Source organism: Chenopodium quinoa, unplaced genomic scaffold (assembly GCF_001683475.1).
Source record: "Chenopodium quinoa cultivar QQ74 unplaced genomic scaffold, ASM168347v1, whole genome shotgun sequence".
Lineage (NCBI taxonomy): Eukaryota > Viridiplantae > Streptophyta > Magnoliopsida > Caryophyllales > Amaranthaceae > Chenopodium > Chenopodium quinoa.
The window spans coordinates 2,669,350-2,686,401 of record NW_018743327.1 but is presented as its reverse complement, the minus strand read 5'-3'; the positions used below and the strand labels follow the sequence as shown (position 1 = coordinate 2,686,401).

Genomic DNA, 17,052 nt, shown 5'->3' with positions numbered 1-17,052 from the left:
CTGATTCAAAATAGAAGTGTTTGATCATTCCATTTGCAAAACAAAATAGAAGTGTTTGATAATTCCATTAGCAAAACAAAATTAAACAAATTTGATCATTCCATTTGCAAAACAAAAGTAAACAAATATTGAAACCAAAATGGAACTGAATCAAATAGAAATTTATGTACTCATTGACAGTAAATCATGGATTTAGTGAAGCATTCAATCTTCATTTGTATTAACAATTAAAATTATCTTGCAAGAAGTAATTTAATAAATATCTAAACCAAAACTAATGTAAAACAAAATGGAACTCGGTCCATTAATCAATTCATCATCATTAAAATAGTTAATAATCACATTCATCATCATCAGAATTTGTCCAAAAGATTCATACAATTCAACTTAAACAACTTCAACTTAAACTACTTCAACTTTGTCATGGCAGTGACAAGCACAAAAACAAATACTATTGCTTGTCACACCACCACACTTCATGCCATGACAAAGAAACAACAACTGCCCAAATTTTTACATAATTAACTTAAAATAAAAGCTTAACAACCTAGCAGCTACCAAACCCAAAAACCAACAGCTGCACAAAAAGGACCCATGGCCCCTAGGCTTCCTCCTCCTTGAACAGCAATGGGAAGTCGTCGAAGTAGACGGTCATGTTCTTGTTGAGCCAAGCATGGAGGTCCCTCCCATTGTTGTACAGGACATCTCTCAGGACCCACTCTTGGATGGAAGCCCTGGGGCCGTTGAAGGGGTAGGTGAACACAAAGTGCCTGAGCGTCCACCACATCCTCCATTTCTTGCAGGTCTGTTCAATGGCATCCCTCCCTTGCTAATCAACCTTTGGGAAGATATGGGTAACCAACAAGTCCTGCTGGATAAAGAGTGGGTGGGCATCTTCAAGCGCATCCATACCTAGGCCACAAGTTCAGGAACAGTCAGACACTATTCACTATGGTCTTAAGTAAACAAACAAAAAATATGAAACCCTAACTCCTAACTCAGAATATACCTTATATAAATCATAATTAAAAACTTTTTATTCAACAAAGTCAACTAATTAATCATATAAAACACCATTTTCAACATCTAAAACAATATTTAACAAATTTCACACTTACACACTCACATATTTTCCATAAAAAGAAGCAATTATTAAACAAAACAGAAAAACAATTACTTGTTTAATAACAACAGCAAATAAGACAAACAAAAACTTTTCTAAACAATGTTTATGCACAAAAATACATTAATGTTAAAGGACCACAAACAAAACAGGGGAAGGAATATACCTTCTATGCTTTCCAGTCGTGCAACTTTGTTCCCAAGTTGTTCCTCGAAGTTGGGACCAGTAGGCCAATACATGAGTACAACAAGAGAATGAAAGTAAATTTTGTGGTTGGAGCTTCTGGAAATGGAGGTAAGCGTAATAAAGAAGAGGAAAGGTGCTACTCTTTTATAGAAAAATAAAGAAGAGGAAAGCGTGCAAGAGAAGCTAAGAATAGAAGCTTCAAGATGCCCCTTCAGATTCCCTCTCAAAATCTCCAATGGCTGAGATTTGTCACGCAAAACGAAAAGCTCTGCAATTTCAGACAGCTTTTAATTTATTTTTATTTTTTTTAAATTGGGCAACTAGTAAATAAAGGTGAATACACAGGTAACAACTCCCCAAACCGGTTTCAGTCCCCTCTTTCAAACATTTGAAAGGTGAGTCCCCTAAACTTACATTTTGGCAAAGTTTGGACCCTTGTATTTAAAAATATCTACTCATATTGAATATGTTTCATCTTTAATTTAATTTTTTTTGGAATTAATTGGATGTGGATTGATGACATGACTTTACGTAAGGAAATCCTACTTGAATTATGCAATTATGGCTTATGCTTTTCCAAAAAAAAATTCAAAAAACTTAAATAAGGTAAACTAAATATGAATTATTTTGTACGTTAATGTTAGATTTCAAAAATTCTTCTTTTTTCATTTTATGTGATTGATTCCATATGAGACTAACATTATGAAATGGAAGGAGTACTAAATGCTTCATGTTGATTTATTTTTTAAGTTTGAATAGAAAAGGTCTAAAGTACCTATTCAATTTTATTTTATTAATTTTTTTTTTTCTGGGACCAGATTTCCTAGATTGTTATCCTTCCATAGTTCCATTCAACTTTAACCATACATAATCCCATTTAACTTTCCATTTAACTTTTCCCATACGTAATCATAATAGTAAATAAAGCCTATTTTATTTAGAAGGAAAAATTGCTCCCATTAATCTGAACTTTTCCTCGTCTGCCCAAATTAGTCCCAACTTTCGTTTATTATATATCACTCCCAACTTTAAGGGGTATTAATTTCTATTGGACACAACCGGTCATCTAACCTGATATAGCAAGTCACCAGACACGTGTCCTCACGTGATAGGTCCAAAAAAAATTAAAAAAAATAAAAAAATTACCAAACCCAGCCCCCCACCCCTATCCCGGTAAACACCCCTCCCTCACCCCACCCCGCCGGAAAATCGCCCCCACCCCCAAAAAGCTCTCCACCGCTGCCGGAAAACGGCGCCCACCACTCCCCCGCCCTGAAAACCCACCCAATCTTCCCCATACCTGTTCTCGTTGCACCTATTATTAGCAATCACCACCGCAATCAACCCTTCTCACGGCCACCGCACAACCTCTGCTCCCAGCCATCGTCACCAAAATCACCACAAATCGCGCGCAACAACCCCAATTAGCAACCCGCAATCGCCCTCAACTAGTGTTCGACAATTCGAATAGAGCAGCCCATGTTCGTCGCGAGCGCGGCCTCTGCCACCGTGGGCGTTCCTTTCCTTTACCATACTTTGGTGCGCGAGAGAAGAGAGATGGTGGGGGCATGGGGCTGTTGCTTTGGGTGGCCGGTGCTCCGGGGGAAAGGGGTGGCCCATTTTTATTTTTTTATTTTTTTTACTTTTGAACTAATCAGGTTGCGACAAGTGTGCAACTAATGACAAGTCAGCAAAATTGACCTCTTCAACCAGTTCCAAGTCATTTGGGTGCAATAAAAATTAGGGAAATTCCCATTGATACACTCCAGGTATTGACTTTTCTCAGCGGTACCACATTTTTTTTTTGACTTCCTGCTGATACACTTAAGGTTTTGACTTTATAATTGACGCGATTAAGTCTGTTAATAAGACGTTAATAACTTATTTTATTCACATTTTAGGCTTAGTAATAGATGAAATGACTAATATACCCCATTTTTTTAATCATTTCCCTCCAAAATTTCCCCCTTAATGTTGATGTTATTTCCCTCCAACTTCCCAACCCTTATTCTCTCCCTATAAAACCCCACTTTCCCTCTTCTATTCTCCATAAAATTTCCCCTCCATTTTTTCGAGCTCACCTCTTCTTCTTTTCTTTTTATTTCTGTTGGTCCCTGCTGTTCTGACATGGCTGGTTCTGCAGGCAGTGGTTCCTCTTCTGGCAGCAGATTTGGGAGGTCCATGTGGGTGAGACGAATTCAATGCAATTGTAATCCACCAAGACTTGCTGATATTAGGGTGTCTGACTCAATTTCAAATCCAGGGAGGTCATATTACAAGTGCAGGCATTGTGGTTTGTTCATGTGGGTTCCTGAAGATCAAATTATAGCCAATCATGAAGAATCATCCAATTTGAGAGTATTAAGAGAGGAATTTATTGATTTCACAGACAAAGCATATGAGTTTGCAAGCTATGTTTATATGGTTGTTAGAATTGCTCTTGTGATGTATCTTATTTTACTGTTTGTAACCCTGAAATGAGCATTGTGTATTTAGTTGCCATGTACTTCAGAGACTAAGTGTACTAGGAACAAATTATAAAAGTAAGGTTGTATTTTCTTGGTTTTGAATGAAAATGGAAAAATAATTTGCATTTTGATTGAGTAAGGTTGTATTTTCTTGGTTTTGAATGAATCAATCATTGAGATCAACTAAAATTAACAAGCTGAACAAAATGGCATCAGTTGCCAACATTCATTAAAGTCTGGAAAATCATTCAAAATGTGGCCACCATTCTTAATATAGACAAAATGGCATAATTCTTCAGCATTACCATGTAAGTTCAGCAAAAAAATTCAAAACATATAGAGTTGACTACAAATTTTGACTTTCTATCCAAATCACCAAAAAAAGCATTTGCTACTACTTTGCAAAACAGAACACTTGCTAGCTTTGAGAGTTTCCTTGAGACATCTGGATTGGTTGGCTAGGCAACTGTGAGGCTGTCAACACTGTTTGTTGCTCAGCTGAGGGTCTGCCCTTCTTTCCCTTAGTTTTTTTGGTTGAAGCTGCTGCTTGAGATGCTGAAGGTTGAGTTGCTGCAGACTGAGATCCAAGTGCTTTAGATTGCTTTGCTGCCTTAGCTGCCTTTGCTGCATTACTTTGGTCTCTGACCCTAGGGTTCTTGATGACAACAGGCTCATTTGTCTTCAACTCTTTTCCTGTTAAGCCTCCCTTGCAGGTTGTCTTATTATGCCCAAAGCAACCACATTTGCTGCATTTCACTGTTTTTGACCTTTTTCCAGGTTGCTCCTCACCTTCTTCCCTCTTTCTGTTCCTGCTTGGTCTTCCAATTCCCCTCTTCATCTTAGGAGGCATGATGATTCTACCTGACTCATCTGCAGGCCATTGCTCTGTGTCAGGAATTGGGTTGATACAGACATTGTAAGCTTGCTTATAAGTCTTCACGGAGTACCAGGAACTGACAAAGTCATGTGGGTCCAACTTGGCATCAATGCAAGCCCTAATGGCATGCCTACAAGGCACACCTGTCAGTTGCCATGCCCCACAAGAACAAACTTTCTTGTTTAAGCTGAGAGGAAATTGTGATCTTCCCTCATGAATTTCATATTCACCTGGGCTGGACTTGAATACTCTGCATTTCGAGCTAGCTTTTCCTATTTCTTTCACTAGCTTCACAATTTTTGGAGTTATGTCTTCATCATTCCAAGACTTTGCGTTCTCCATTCTTGTTGCTATTCTAACCATACATACCCTCCTTATTCCTGCACAACATTATCTTACTTAGAAAAACAAACCAAATCAGAATAAAATGACAATGTTAATACAGTAAGAGGTGGGTTAATACCTTCTAGCAAAGTCAAAATAGGCCTACACCTATTCACCCCTAGAGTAGAGTTGAAGCTCTCTACAAAATTGGATGTATTGGAGTCATTGCAAACATTTGGGTCAAATGCATGCTTACTCCACTTAGACTTCTCTCCCAATTCTGCAAACCAAGTCATGACATCATCTCCTCCTACTTTCTGCAACTTCTCCATAGCTTTCTTGAATGTGAAAGCTGAAGAAGCATTGCATGCTCTCCAGAATAGAACATACATCATAGGGCCTGGAAATAGCTTCTTGTAGTTTCTACTTAGATGCCTACAGCAGAACCTCCTGTCAGCTTTTGGCCATACTTGTTCTAGTGCAAGTTCAACTCCTTGAAACAATGATTACAGCATGAGCATTTGTATGTTTGCATATAAAAAAAAAGAGAATGAAAATTTGAAAAAAGCAACAAACACTTGCCTTTTGCCTATCATAAATAATAGTCTAATGCTCTCTTGATGAATCTTTTACAATGTTCAGCAAATGCCAAAAGAAGTAGGTCCATGACTGCTTGTCTTCTTGGCCAACTACAGCATATGCTATGGGGAAGATCTCATTATTGCCATCTATTCCCACAGCAGAGAGCAATACCCCCCCCCCCCCCATAGTTACCTTTGAGGTGGGTTCCATCTACACCAATTAAAGGTCTAACACCCCTTAAAAGACCTTTCCATTGTCCAATGAATGATATAAAAAGGCTTGAAAATTGAAGTTGTTTAGGGATAGACTCTGTTTCATTCCATGCACAAAAAGCCTTGGACTCTAGGTTTGTTTCTATGCACATCTTAGCATACATTGGCAGTAGTCTATATGACTCATCATGCCCTCCAAACAACTGCTCAATCACATAGCTCTTTAACCTGTACAAGGTTGACTGCCTCATGTAGATGCCATATCTCTGAAAAAGGAGTTCATTGAGTGCTTTTCCAGGAATGTCTGGGTTAGCCCTGATGTCTTCCATGACTTTCTGAGATGCCCATTTCACATTGCATATGGGTTGTAAGTCTCTAAGCCCCTGCAAGTGTGTATATTGGGCCATATTTTCTTGATTGCCCATGTTCTGCCATCTGCCAGTCTGCTGGCATGCAATCTCCAATCACAGCATTCAGATTGGCAAACTGCACTGTATCTCTTGTTGTCAGCATACTCTACATTGATGGCAAACCTTTCTTGAACAGTAAAAAATCTTTCAGAGTGTCCTTGAAGTGAGCCTTGTCAGTAAAAATCATCCAAGGTCTGAGTGTTATTTTACCAAAGTCAGCATCCTCATACATCTCACCATTCTTGTACAATCTCTGAAAATAATCCTCATCATCTTCATCATCAAAAAAATCAAACCATTTTGATGGTTTCCAACTGTCCTTCACTTTTGGAATCCTAGTTACGTGTGCTAGCTCATCTGCTGGAATAGAACCCTTTGGTGCAACATCTCCATCAGAATCCTCATCTTCTTCACCAAGATTGAAACCAGGATTGGGTTGTGTCTCTACAGACTCAGAGCTGTCTACAACAAAAGTCATCTTTCTTCTAACTCTAGAATCACTTGTGCCTTGCACCTCACCCACATTGTCCCCAGCACTACTGCCCTCACTCATATTTACATTAACCCTAGAAACTGATCCTTGCAGTTGACTCACTCTGTCACCAACACCTAACATCCTTTTCTCAGTCACAGTTGATCCTTTCACTAACCCCTTTCTTATAGCTATTGATCTAGGAACCTTTTTCCTAAACATAGTTGTTTGTAAATCATTTGTCAATGGGTCAGCATCAGAAGCATTAGGTGTGTCAGTTACTGCCAAAGGTGAAAATCTAGGACTCCTTCTAAGTGGTAAACCCTTGAAGACTGTGTTTGGAGACTTGGGAGATGGTGGTTGCATTGGGGATGTTTTAGTTGTAGCTTTCTTCTTACCCTTTGCTGCACCCTTAACCTTCCTAGAATTCTCTATCTTTTCCATACTTTTTCTCAAACTCTTTTCTACCCTTGGTATACTCAGTAGCAGATTGATTTGTTTCATCATGGGGTGACTCATAACCCTCAGTATACCTAGGTGGAGAGGACTCATTATTAAGATTGATATCCTCAATAGAAAGGGGAGGTTCAGTTTGGGAAGGGTCAAAAAGGGGAGGTTCAGTTTCAGGAACAAGTTGATCTGTTTCAATTTGAGGGGGTTGTTCATTTGAGGGTGCAGTATCAGAAGGTTGATCAATATGGGGTGGTTTAGATTGGGAAGGTGCAGCAAAAGGTTGTGCAGATTTGGACTTGTTCCTTAGCCTATTGGTCATTCTATTCAAGGCACTTGGTTTCTTAGCAAAACCTACCCAAATGTGATAAATCTCACACTCACCTAGGGTGTGAATCATCTTAAAAAGATCAGCATCATCTAGTAAAGGGTGATTCTTTTCATTGAAACCATAACCAAATGATGGGTTGACTATAGGAAACTCAGAGTCTACTGCAGCAGTGTCCTCAAAATCCATAACCAAATCAAGCAAATTACATCTATCTAAGTCAACAGCAAGATCAACATGCTTATCAAAGTAATAAAACCTTAACACAACATCACCCATTTTGCAAAAGAAGGTAAACAGTATACACACTTACAACATGCATATAAATTCAAAATCATATCCAACAATCCACAACATTCAAATAAATTCCAAATCAGGTATCCAATTACCTATAACATGCACATAAATCCCAATTCAGGTATCCAACAATCAATCAAATAAGCAAATACATTCCAATTCAAGTAAATCAATGAAACAGGATCATGCCATTTCATCCAAATTAAATACATACTCTACATAAATAATTGAACACACATAATCACGCACCTAATATACCTGAAAAAACCCTAAAATCGCACAAATATACAACATTTACATCATGAATTTAACTTAAAATCGCAAAGAAAAAAGAACATCACAACTGCACCAAATCATGCAAAAATGAACAGTAGTAGTGCTAAAGTACCTGAATTGTGCTAGATTATCCTCTAATGATTTTGTAGACCAAAAAGATCAGCGCAATTCCCTTGCAAAACCCTTGGACTTCGTCGTGAATGATGCAGAGAGCAAAGGAGAGAGAGATGAAATTTGAACAAGGAGTTTGTTTTGTGTCAAATCGACATAAATGGAAGGGGAAGGGGTTTAATTATGGGTGATGGAGGGAAGGATTAAAAGGGGGCATTTTAGTCTTTTCACCTAATCTCAGCTTTTAACCTAGAATTACTAAGTTATTAACGTCTTATTAACAGACTTAATCACGTCAATTATAAAGTCAAAACCTCAAGTGTATCAACAGGAAGTCAAAAAAAAATGTGGTACTGCTGAGAAAAGTCAATACCTGGAGTGTATCAATGGAAATTTCCCTAAAAATTAATACCCCCTAAAGTTGAGAGTGATAGATAATAAACGAAAGTTGGGATTAATTTAAGCAGACGAGGCAAAGTTCAGATTAATGGGAGCAATTTTTCCTATTTAAAAATAGTAAAATAATTTTGATGACATACATAAATCTATATAGTTAGACTTATACATACATACATACATATATATATATATATATATATATATATATATATATATATATATATATATATATATATATATATATATATATATATATATATATATATATATATAAAGCGTAAGTCCATTGCAAAGTTGCAACACATCTTTGCTAAAAATAACGAATTACAGCAAAAACAATGCAAAATCCCAAAGCATGGTTATACATCTAAATGCCTAACATTAAGGGTACATACAACAGCCTAAATTACAAACAGTAATAAGTTGGAATATAAATGATTTGGTCACAGCTCATATACAATCCTCCAGTCATCCTGGAACCAACTGGTTTCTTTCATCCACAAAGCAGGCAGCCAACCATGCAGACTGCAAGAAAGAGATCAGCAATCAGCCAAACACCTTGTAAACTTCAAGATATGTCAGCAATCTTTTCAATGTAGCGCACACTAAGTCAATTTATGTACTCGTGGCCTAACTTGCACCCAAAAAAAAAAGAAAAAAAAAAAGAAAAAAAAAACAGCAAAAGGGGGGGGGGGGAATTATACAATGGCAACCCAAAAAAAAAGACAGAAAGGATCAGCAGTAACTAATAAGGAATGTCAAGCTATCTCGAAGGAAAACAATGCATTAGATTGGGGGCTAAAGACATAAGACTGTGTCTAGACAATATACACTCCACACAAACAGCACAATATCATGGTCCATTTTATCTAATAAGATGCAAGGGAATGACAGTTAATCATGCACCTCTCCTCCGAATCTGATGGCTAACTAAGAGAATAGAGCAGTTAGCCAGCCAATGCATATATAAAAATTTTATCATGATTAACAATTTACATTTATTTTGAGGTGGTAGTTGTCACCACAAAAGGTGTTTTTCATAACAAAAATTTGTTGCAGAAAACTATATAGGTGAGAATGAATACAAGTATATGACTATAAAAGTTCATGATTATTCACTCAAGCAATCCCAGATCCAAAAAGGACAGTACATAATTTTCCAATAATTTATTACTACCTCTGTTTCATATTTTTAGCAACTTTGGGGTATTATTTGTGAGATATAAAATATTCCAAAGTTGCAAAATATATGAAACGGAGGTAGTAAGTTACTTATTGTTATCGCACAAGTTTATGTTTCTTTTTTCTATATCAAATAAATGCTAAAAGGTTACATCATAAGTAGTATATACTAAGGCTAAAATTTGTGCCAAAATAACATACTATGGCTAAAATTGATACAACATCCAGCGATGGTATATTGGCTCTATCTTGCAAAACGAGCTAGAAAGCAAGTTCGAAGTTGAAGCTATAGACTAAGAACTGATAAGCTAACACAATGTGGTCTATATGTAAAGCGAACTGTAGAACTAGGTCGTAGATACAAACAGTACAACAGCATCAAAAGTGGCCGTATTTTCTTAAAATTATATAAGGTATAAAACAGTAAGTGTTGACTGCTGAGCAAATGAAAAATAAAAAAACATGTTTCAGCTAATGGTTAACATACTATGAGGTCTAAAGCCCTTATTCTGCTCAATTTCAGCTAACTCATTCATTAAGCCCTTTCCAAATGCACTCTTAATCCAACAAACATATATTAGCACCAATTAATGTCTAGTTTCTCTTCTCATCCTCTTCAAAGTTCTTTTCAAACCAATAAAAACTACCGTTTCATACAAATCTCTCTAAGATAACACCAAAAATCATATATTTGAATAAATCAGGTAGGAATTAAAGCCCAAATAAAGCAGCAAACATGATCCAGTGAAGAACACAGGAATATGGCAACAGTGTTAGGAATATAAAGAGTACAAACTAGCTTATGATCACCCAATTTCAGCTAGTGATTACAACACTGTGAAGTTTATAGCTAACTTGTATTGCTCGGTTTCAATTAACTCATTCATTAAGCCCTTTGCCAAATGCAATCTTGGTCCGAACAGACATTTTAGCACCAAGTAATATTTAGCCTCTTCTCATCCTCTCCAAATGCAATGAATGCTACCATTTCATACAATTCTCTCTAGATAGCACCAAATTTATAACTTTTGAAAAAATGAGACAAGAAAAAATGGCCAAATGGAGCAGCAAACATGATTCAGTGAAAAGCACAAAGAACATTTAGATCAAAGAGAGCTCAGATAAAATTTGGTGAGAGTGTCGGGAAAATAAAGATTAAAGAGTACAAATTAGTTTGAAATTACCCACACATTAACAACAAAGAAGACAATCAAGCAAGCAACCAAAAATGAAAGGGACAAGGAGAGATTTTCCCGTGGGAAACTCAAAACCCACCAATCTACTATGGAGTGAAGATTTGATGATGAATAGAGATCATGAGCTTTCAGCAATCTATAGCTTCCACCTCAACACCCTCTCGCTTAAACTCAGCGTTTTCGAGCTTTACAACTGAGGCTATCTCTTATACTCAACACTTAGCTTTTTCTTTTTTTTTGGCAATTAAACTAAGCACTTCATATTACTTTCACTAACACAAGAGCTAATAAGAGGTATATGTACTGCTAGGAATAATTTACAATCAAATGGACAAACTGCTTCCACGTTACCAACAGGCCATAGAAATTCGGGCAAACTTTTAGGCAGAGGGTTTGAGTAACCTCCTGCTACTCAAACAAACCTCCAACTAGATCTAGGCGAATTTCAACAAAGATCATAAGCAACACCTATGACTTCACTTTGATTTTGGGTTGAACCATTCTCCACACATTTTCGAACCCTAACAGCACTTGCAGGAGTGTCGGATTTTTTATAAGTCATCGTAAAGTAAGAATGACCCTGTACATAACCAAGATTTTCTTCTTATATTCTTTATTCTATTGCTCCCCTCTTCATTACTAGGAGTAGAATATGATTCTATACAGTCTTATTAGACATAAAAAGGCTTAAAGTGTGTGCAAACTGCAGGCTCCTAACTGTAAATCTCTTTAATCCTCCATCCACTTTCCCAAATATAATATACTCCACCAACACACCCTTAGGAAAATGTTGTACTGTTTGCTCAAATTATATAAGCAGCAATTGTCTTCATATAAAGCTTGCTGACTGAATGCCCAGCATCAACAGTGTTATCTAGTACTAGAATCCCCCACATACGGCTTAAAGACAAAGGCACTTCGGTAGCAAATTGCATATCATACTAAATTTAATGCTTGTGTATTAGGTAACTCTTAAGCTTAGTAAACTTTGCACATTTGTGGATTTTATGGTTTTAACAATGTGAACATGTAGAATGGTATTATCATCCAAATATCCAGAAAGTAAACATGGCTATAAGTATCACTTTACACATTGTATTTTCGCCTACAGCCTTATAGGTTTCACTCAGCTTGTTAAAAACCATTTCTCTCACTTCACATGGCTGATAACCAATACCTAATTTAAAGCCAATAAGGACTTACAAAAGTGTTAAACTAACTCAGTATGCGTCAATTGCAACCATTAACACGAATACTGCTACAAAGTAAAATAGTAAACATGGAAATGCAATACAGTTACAAAAAATTTCCACCACCACTTAAATTCAAGTTGTATAGCTTTAACTAAATCAAAAGTTCACCATCCAACATTTGAAATAATAGTCAGGAAAGCTCGCGTTATGGACAAAGAACATAGAGAAGCTTACCTCTTGTTCCTCATTATGCAGAACCTTGATACTGATTAATAGTCTCCTCCATCTTATCAAGCTGAGAAAGAACATACTCCAGCTTCTTGCAAGAAACCTCACTCGATAATCTTGCACTGTAATCACACTTCTCAAATGGTCGATACTCACATGCACTCTTAATCTCTTCTCGCAATGTCACTTGGATATCCTACATCCACAAGAAAGCAAAGGAATACATTTGAATTCTCGAGATAAGCACCACAGAAAGACACAAACATACTATACCATTACAACACAAATGGAGAAACTCTTAACAAGCAGTAGCATATATCGCACCCTCTTTAACTCGGCCCTTTATAAGATACACGTTCTCATATTAAATCAATGGCATATATGTTACCTTCCCCTTCATTAAAAACAGTTTCAATAACACAATGCAATAACACTTAAAAACCATAATTATAACCTCCACAAAATGCCATACTAGTACAAGTACATGATCAAAATCCGAAAAAAAAAAAAAAAAAAAGAACCCAATTTGAATCAATTTTTTTTAGTGCAAACCCTTGTTCATGATCAAAATTTGTATAAAAAACAACTATTAATCAAACCATTTTTGGGTATTTAAGTTATAATACGAAATATAATAAAAAATACAAAATTGAGACCTTAATTAGTTGCATAAATTCGCCACAATGGTTGTTGAGCGAATCCTTGCGAGGGCCAGACGGATTTGCAAGTTCATCCATGACTCCACCAGCTAATTCCAAAACCCTAACTACTCTCTGCATTTGAATTTTAGAAAAATCAAGATGAAGAATTAATTTTGATAAATTTAAACAATTAGGGCATTAAATGTTACCTTCTCAACATTTTGAAGGCGTTGAAGTGAAGTGTTCTGACTCTGAGGCGAATCCACGTTCATGGCGCTTCTTTCTCTCTGGTTTTTGGAAGGAGTGACAAAATTTGTAAACAAAAAAAAGGATATATATTTAATTTTTTTTGGGCTCAAATTTATGTGGGTTTAAAAGGAAATTGGGCAATTTGGGTTGAACCAACTTTAAAACGTTTCCTTAAAAAAAAAAAAAAAACTTTGGTTTTTTCACCGAATCCTTTACTTTTCGAAAAATTCATCAAATACCCTCGAATTTTTCAGAATTCATCAAATACCACTAACGTTTATTATTATTCATACCGAAACTTCAAAATGCCCCTACCGTTAAAGATCCCTTAGCAATAAAATTTAATTCACCAAATGCTCTAACTTTGTTAAATAATTCACCAAATGCCCTAATTTTGTTTAATAAAATTAAATTCACCAACTAATGAATGACTAGAATGAAATTTAGAAAACTATTCGTTAGTTTTGATTTTCACCAATTTTTACATAAATACTCAACACATAGTAGCCCTCTTATTTGCTTATCCACAAATTTTAACACCATGAGTGTAGACACCTACTCTTGGCCTCATGTCCCGACAGGAAGTGCGATGATGTTACAAAAAATCGTTCTTCATGCTAGATCAATGTTGAAGTATTCATGGACTACGAAATGCATTATGAAGTAAGTGAAAACCCATATTTGAGACCAAATTATCTTAGAGCCTTTCCCGATTACTAATTAGGCCAAAACGTGCTAATACATGTTTAAACTTGATTAATAACGGACCCAAATGAGTCAAATGCAATGATTGGAACCAATAGATCCTACATTATTGCAAACCGAGCCAATCAGACAATGATCAAATTTCTATGTAAGGCCTATACATATGGATATCCCTTTCAAATAGCTTTCCAACGGTATATTATAATCCCAATTCCGAGTAAAAACGAAGAAGTTATGATCAAAACACTAAACCGGGCCTTAAAACCAACACCCTTGCACTCCAACGACCATATCTCTTGATCCATAACATCTTTTAACTAATTCTAACATAAATGAAAGTAGACATTCAGAGCTTTACAATGATACCTCACACGCCTTAATCCGACTTCGCAATCAAAAGTCAAGGAAGTTTTAAAAACGCGTTTTCATATAAGGAAAACCACACCGATCGTAACTCGGTGAGTTGCACTTGGGCGCCTGAAGCACGCAAGTCATTGAGATGCGCACGATGTCCATCGCAAATCAGAGAGTTGCGCGCGCTACCTGACTGCGCGGCTCTAAAACCCTAAACCTAGATTCCTATGCCTATAAATATGGGTCTTCGTTTAAACTTAAAGGGGATCAAAAAATCATAATTCTAAACCCTAGTATTCTTGAATCCCTAATCTCTCAATTTCTCTTATTATCATACTACTTTTCTTCTCTTTTCCCAAATACTTTCCAACCCTAATTGAATCCATTGAAGTCCTTGGAGGTACGAGAAAGAAAGAAAGTACATAAACACATTAAATGGAGATTTAGCTTAAAAGAAGAACAGTTAGCTTCTTGAACACTTTGATATATCACTTTTCTTTTATTATTTAAATAACTTTAATTGATTAATTAGTGTTATTTGATCACTCTAAACAAACTTTTAATTAATTTAATACACTTAGCATTCTTGTGTTAATCAAGACTAGAATTTGAATAATTAATTGATTGTTTTATCACCTAAGTCAAGGCGAATATTGTTTATTTATAGTTCTTTTCACGAATATTAATTAAAAAAATAATAACGGCTTTGCAATGTAATTCCTACATGATTAAATGCTTGTAAGTAAAATCAACTAACTTAGTTTTTAGGTATCGCGTTGCATATATTGTTTGGTGATGAAATTGTGAAAAAAGGAAGAGCTAGTAGAGGCCGCATTAGGGCTAGAATGATGATTCCCCCTTAAAGGGAACATTATTTAATACCCTCACTCCCGAACTCATTTTTGGTACAAGTAGACCAATTTGGGCATGGGTAAACTTATGATTCGTGCTAAATATCCCTTAAACTCTACTTGGGAAAAAGGCATGAATGAGGTTTATGAGTTTTCCTAAAACTCATTGGCGACTCCTTGCTTACTAGTTTCTTACAAAAAAGCATAATGATAGGATCAACTCTGATTCAAGGTCCCCCAAATAATCAGGAATTCAAATGCTAATATACCCTAACAAGTGTAAAGTCCTAGCCTTTTAAAGGGCTATGGGCATATAAGGAAAAGGATCCCCTATGATGGGCCGCACACCCTCCTTACAATGAGTTATATGTCTAAATCCTCTTCCTCAATGTATGAGTGTGTTAGAGTTGCAAACAACCTCTATTCATAAAAAGAAGTGTTGGAGACCGGGCAAACAGAGAAAAAAGGGGTTAAATGAAGTAGAGATGATAATTCTGCAGACTTGGGCAAGAAAGGGACCGGGCTTATAGTTCATATATATTTTTTCTAACGGGCTTAATATAGAAAACTCAAGCCCCTTTTATGCGGGCTTGATAAATTGTTTATACCCACCCCAGTAAACAGTCTGGGCTAGTCCGCGAGCTAAAGGACTTAGAGCTTCTAAGAGTACTCATACATTGAGGAAAATGATAATTTGGACATATAACTCATGATGTTAAAATTGTGGTTAAGCAAATAAGAGCACTGCTATGTGTTGAGTATTTATGCAAAAAAGGGTGAGAATTAAAATTAACAGCTAGTTTCCCAGATTTCAAACTAGTCGTTGTACCTAAAAAAATAGAGGGTATTTTGTGTAATTATTTAACAAATTTAGGGAATTTGGTGAATTAAATTTATTGTTAACGGACCTTTAACGTGAGGGGTATTTTGAGGTCACGGTGTGAATAATAACAAACGTTGGTGGTATTTGGTGGATTTTGAAAAACTTGAGGGTATTTGGTGAATTTTGCAAACAGTCAAGGGCATTTGGTGAATTATTGCTAACCGGACCTTTAACGTGAGGGGTATTTTGAGGTCACGGTGTGAATAATAACAAACGTCGGTGGTATTTGGTGAATTTTGAAAAACTTGAGGATATTTGGTGAATTTTGCAAACAGTCAAGGGCATTTGGTGAAAAAATCGAAAAAACTTTATAGCATTTGCTCAATTGTTCAACTCTTTGCAAGTTTTCTAGTTTTACGCAAAATTTTATATATGGTCGGCCACATTATGTGGCCAAGTCTACTTATTCAAGGGTTACTCGGTTGATCATGGATCATTCGATTATGGGTTACTTGGTCGGACATGGATTACTCAATCGATCAGTGTTTTAATGTGTGCTAGCCGACATACGGTGGGGGGGGGGGGGGGGGGGACACAGAAAACACGTTATCATTTTTATTTACTTTTGTTTTACAACCATACTTATGTGATTGAAATACTCAATGGCATTGCTTTTGAAGAATTTTGTTGTTCGTCATCACAAGTGTGGGAAATAACACAAGGAAAAAATGGGAAAATAAATGAAATATAAAGTGAAAATTAATCTGGAAATTTAGTTGGGTGAGTCGCAGATAACTTTCAGCTCTCCTCATGACGATTCACACCCTTCAATACAAATTATAGGGAGTAAACGACGCGTCATCCCCAGGATAAAACCCCAACTTATACACTCCCTAATTTGCGTATTAAGGAGTAGAAGCTTAAATAATCTAAATACCCGACTTTTATTTATTATCCAAGTATGTGGGAGAATGTTTAATTTTTTTTTTTTGGTTTTGAAAACGTATGTGTAAAAAACTAATACTACAAAAACATTTGTATACGTACACCACCAATCCAAATAGTCGTTACAATGATCAGCTCCAAGCAATAGCATATTGTAAACCCTTAATCAA

The 17,052-nt window shown here is 36.2% G+C and overlaps 1 protein-coding gene across 1 annotated transcript; it reads right to left on the bottom strand.

Moving 5' to 3' along the window:
* Positions 1-8,805: 8,805 nt before the first annotated feature.
* Positions 8,806-13,321, bottom strand: LOC110737392 (mediator of RNA polymerase II transcription subunit 11-like). The gene is made up of 4 exons (XM_021917747.1): positions 13,165-13,321; positions 12,971-13,087; positions 12,321-12,510; positions 8,806-9,040 (listed from the first exon to the last, which is right to left on the bottom strand). The coding sequence occupies exons 1-3, from the start codon at positions 13,225-13,227 to the stop codon at positions 12,334-12,336; spliced, it is 357 nt and encodes a 118-aa protein (XP_021773439.1). The 5' UTR covers positions 13,228-13,321; the 3' UTR covers positions 8,806-9,040; positions 12,321-12,333.
* Positions 13,322-17,052: the final 3,731 nt, after the last annotated feature.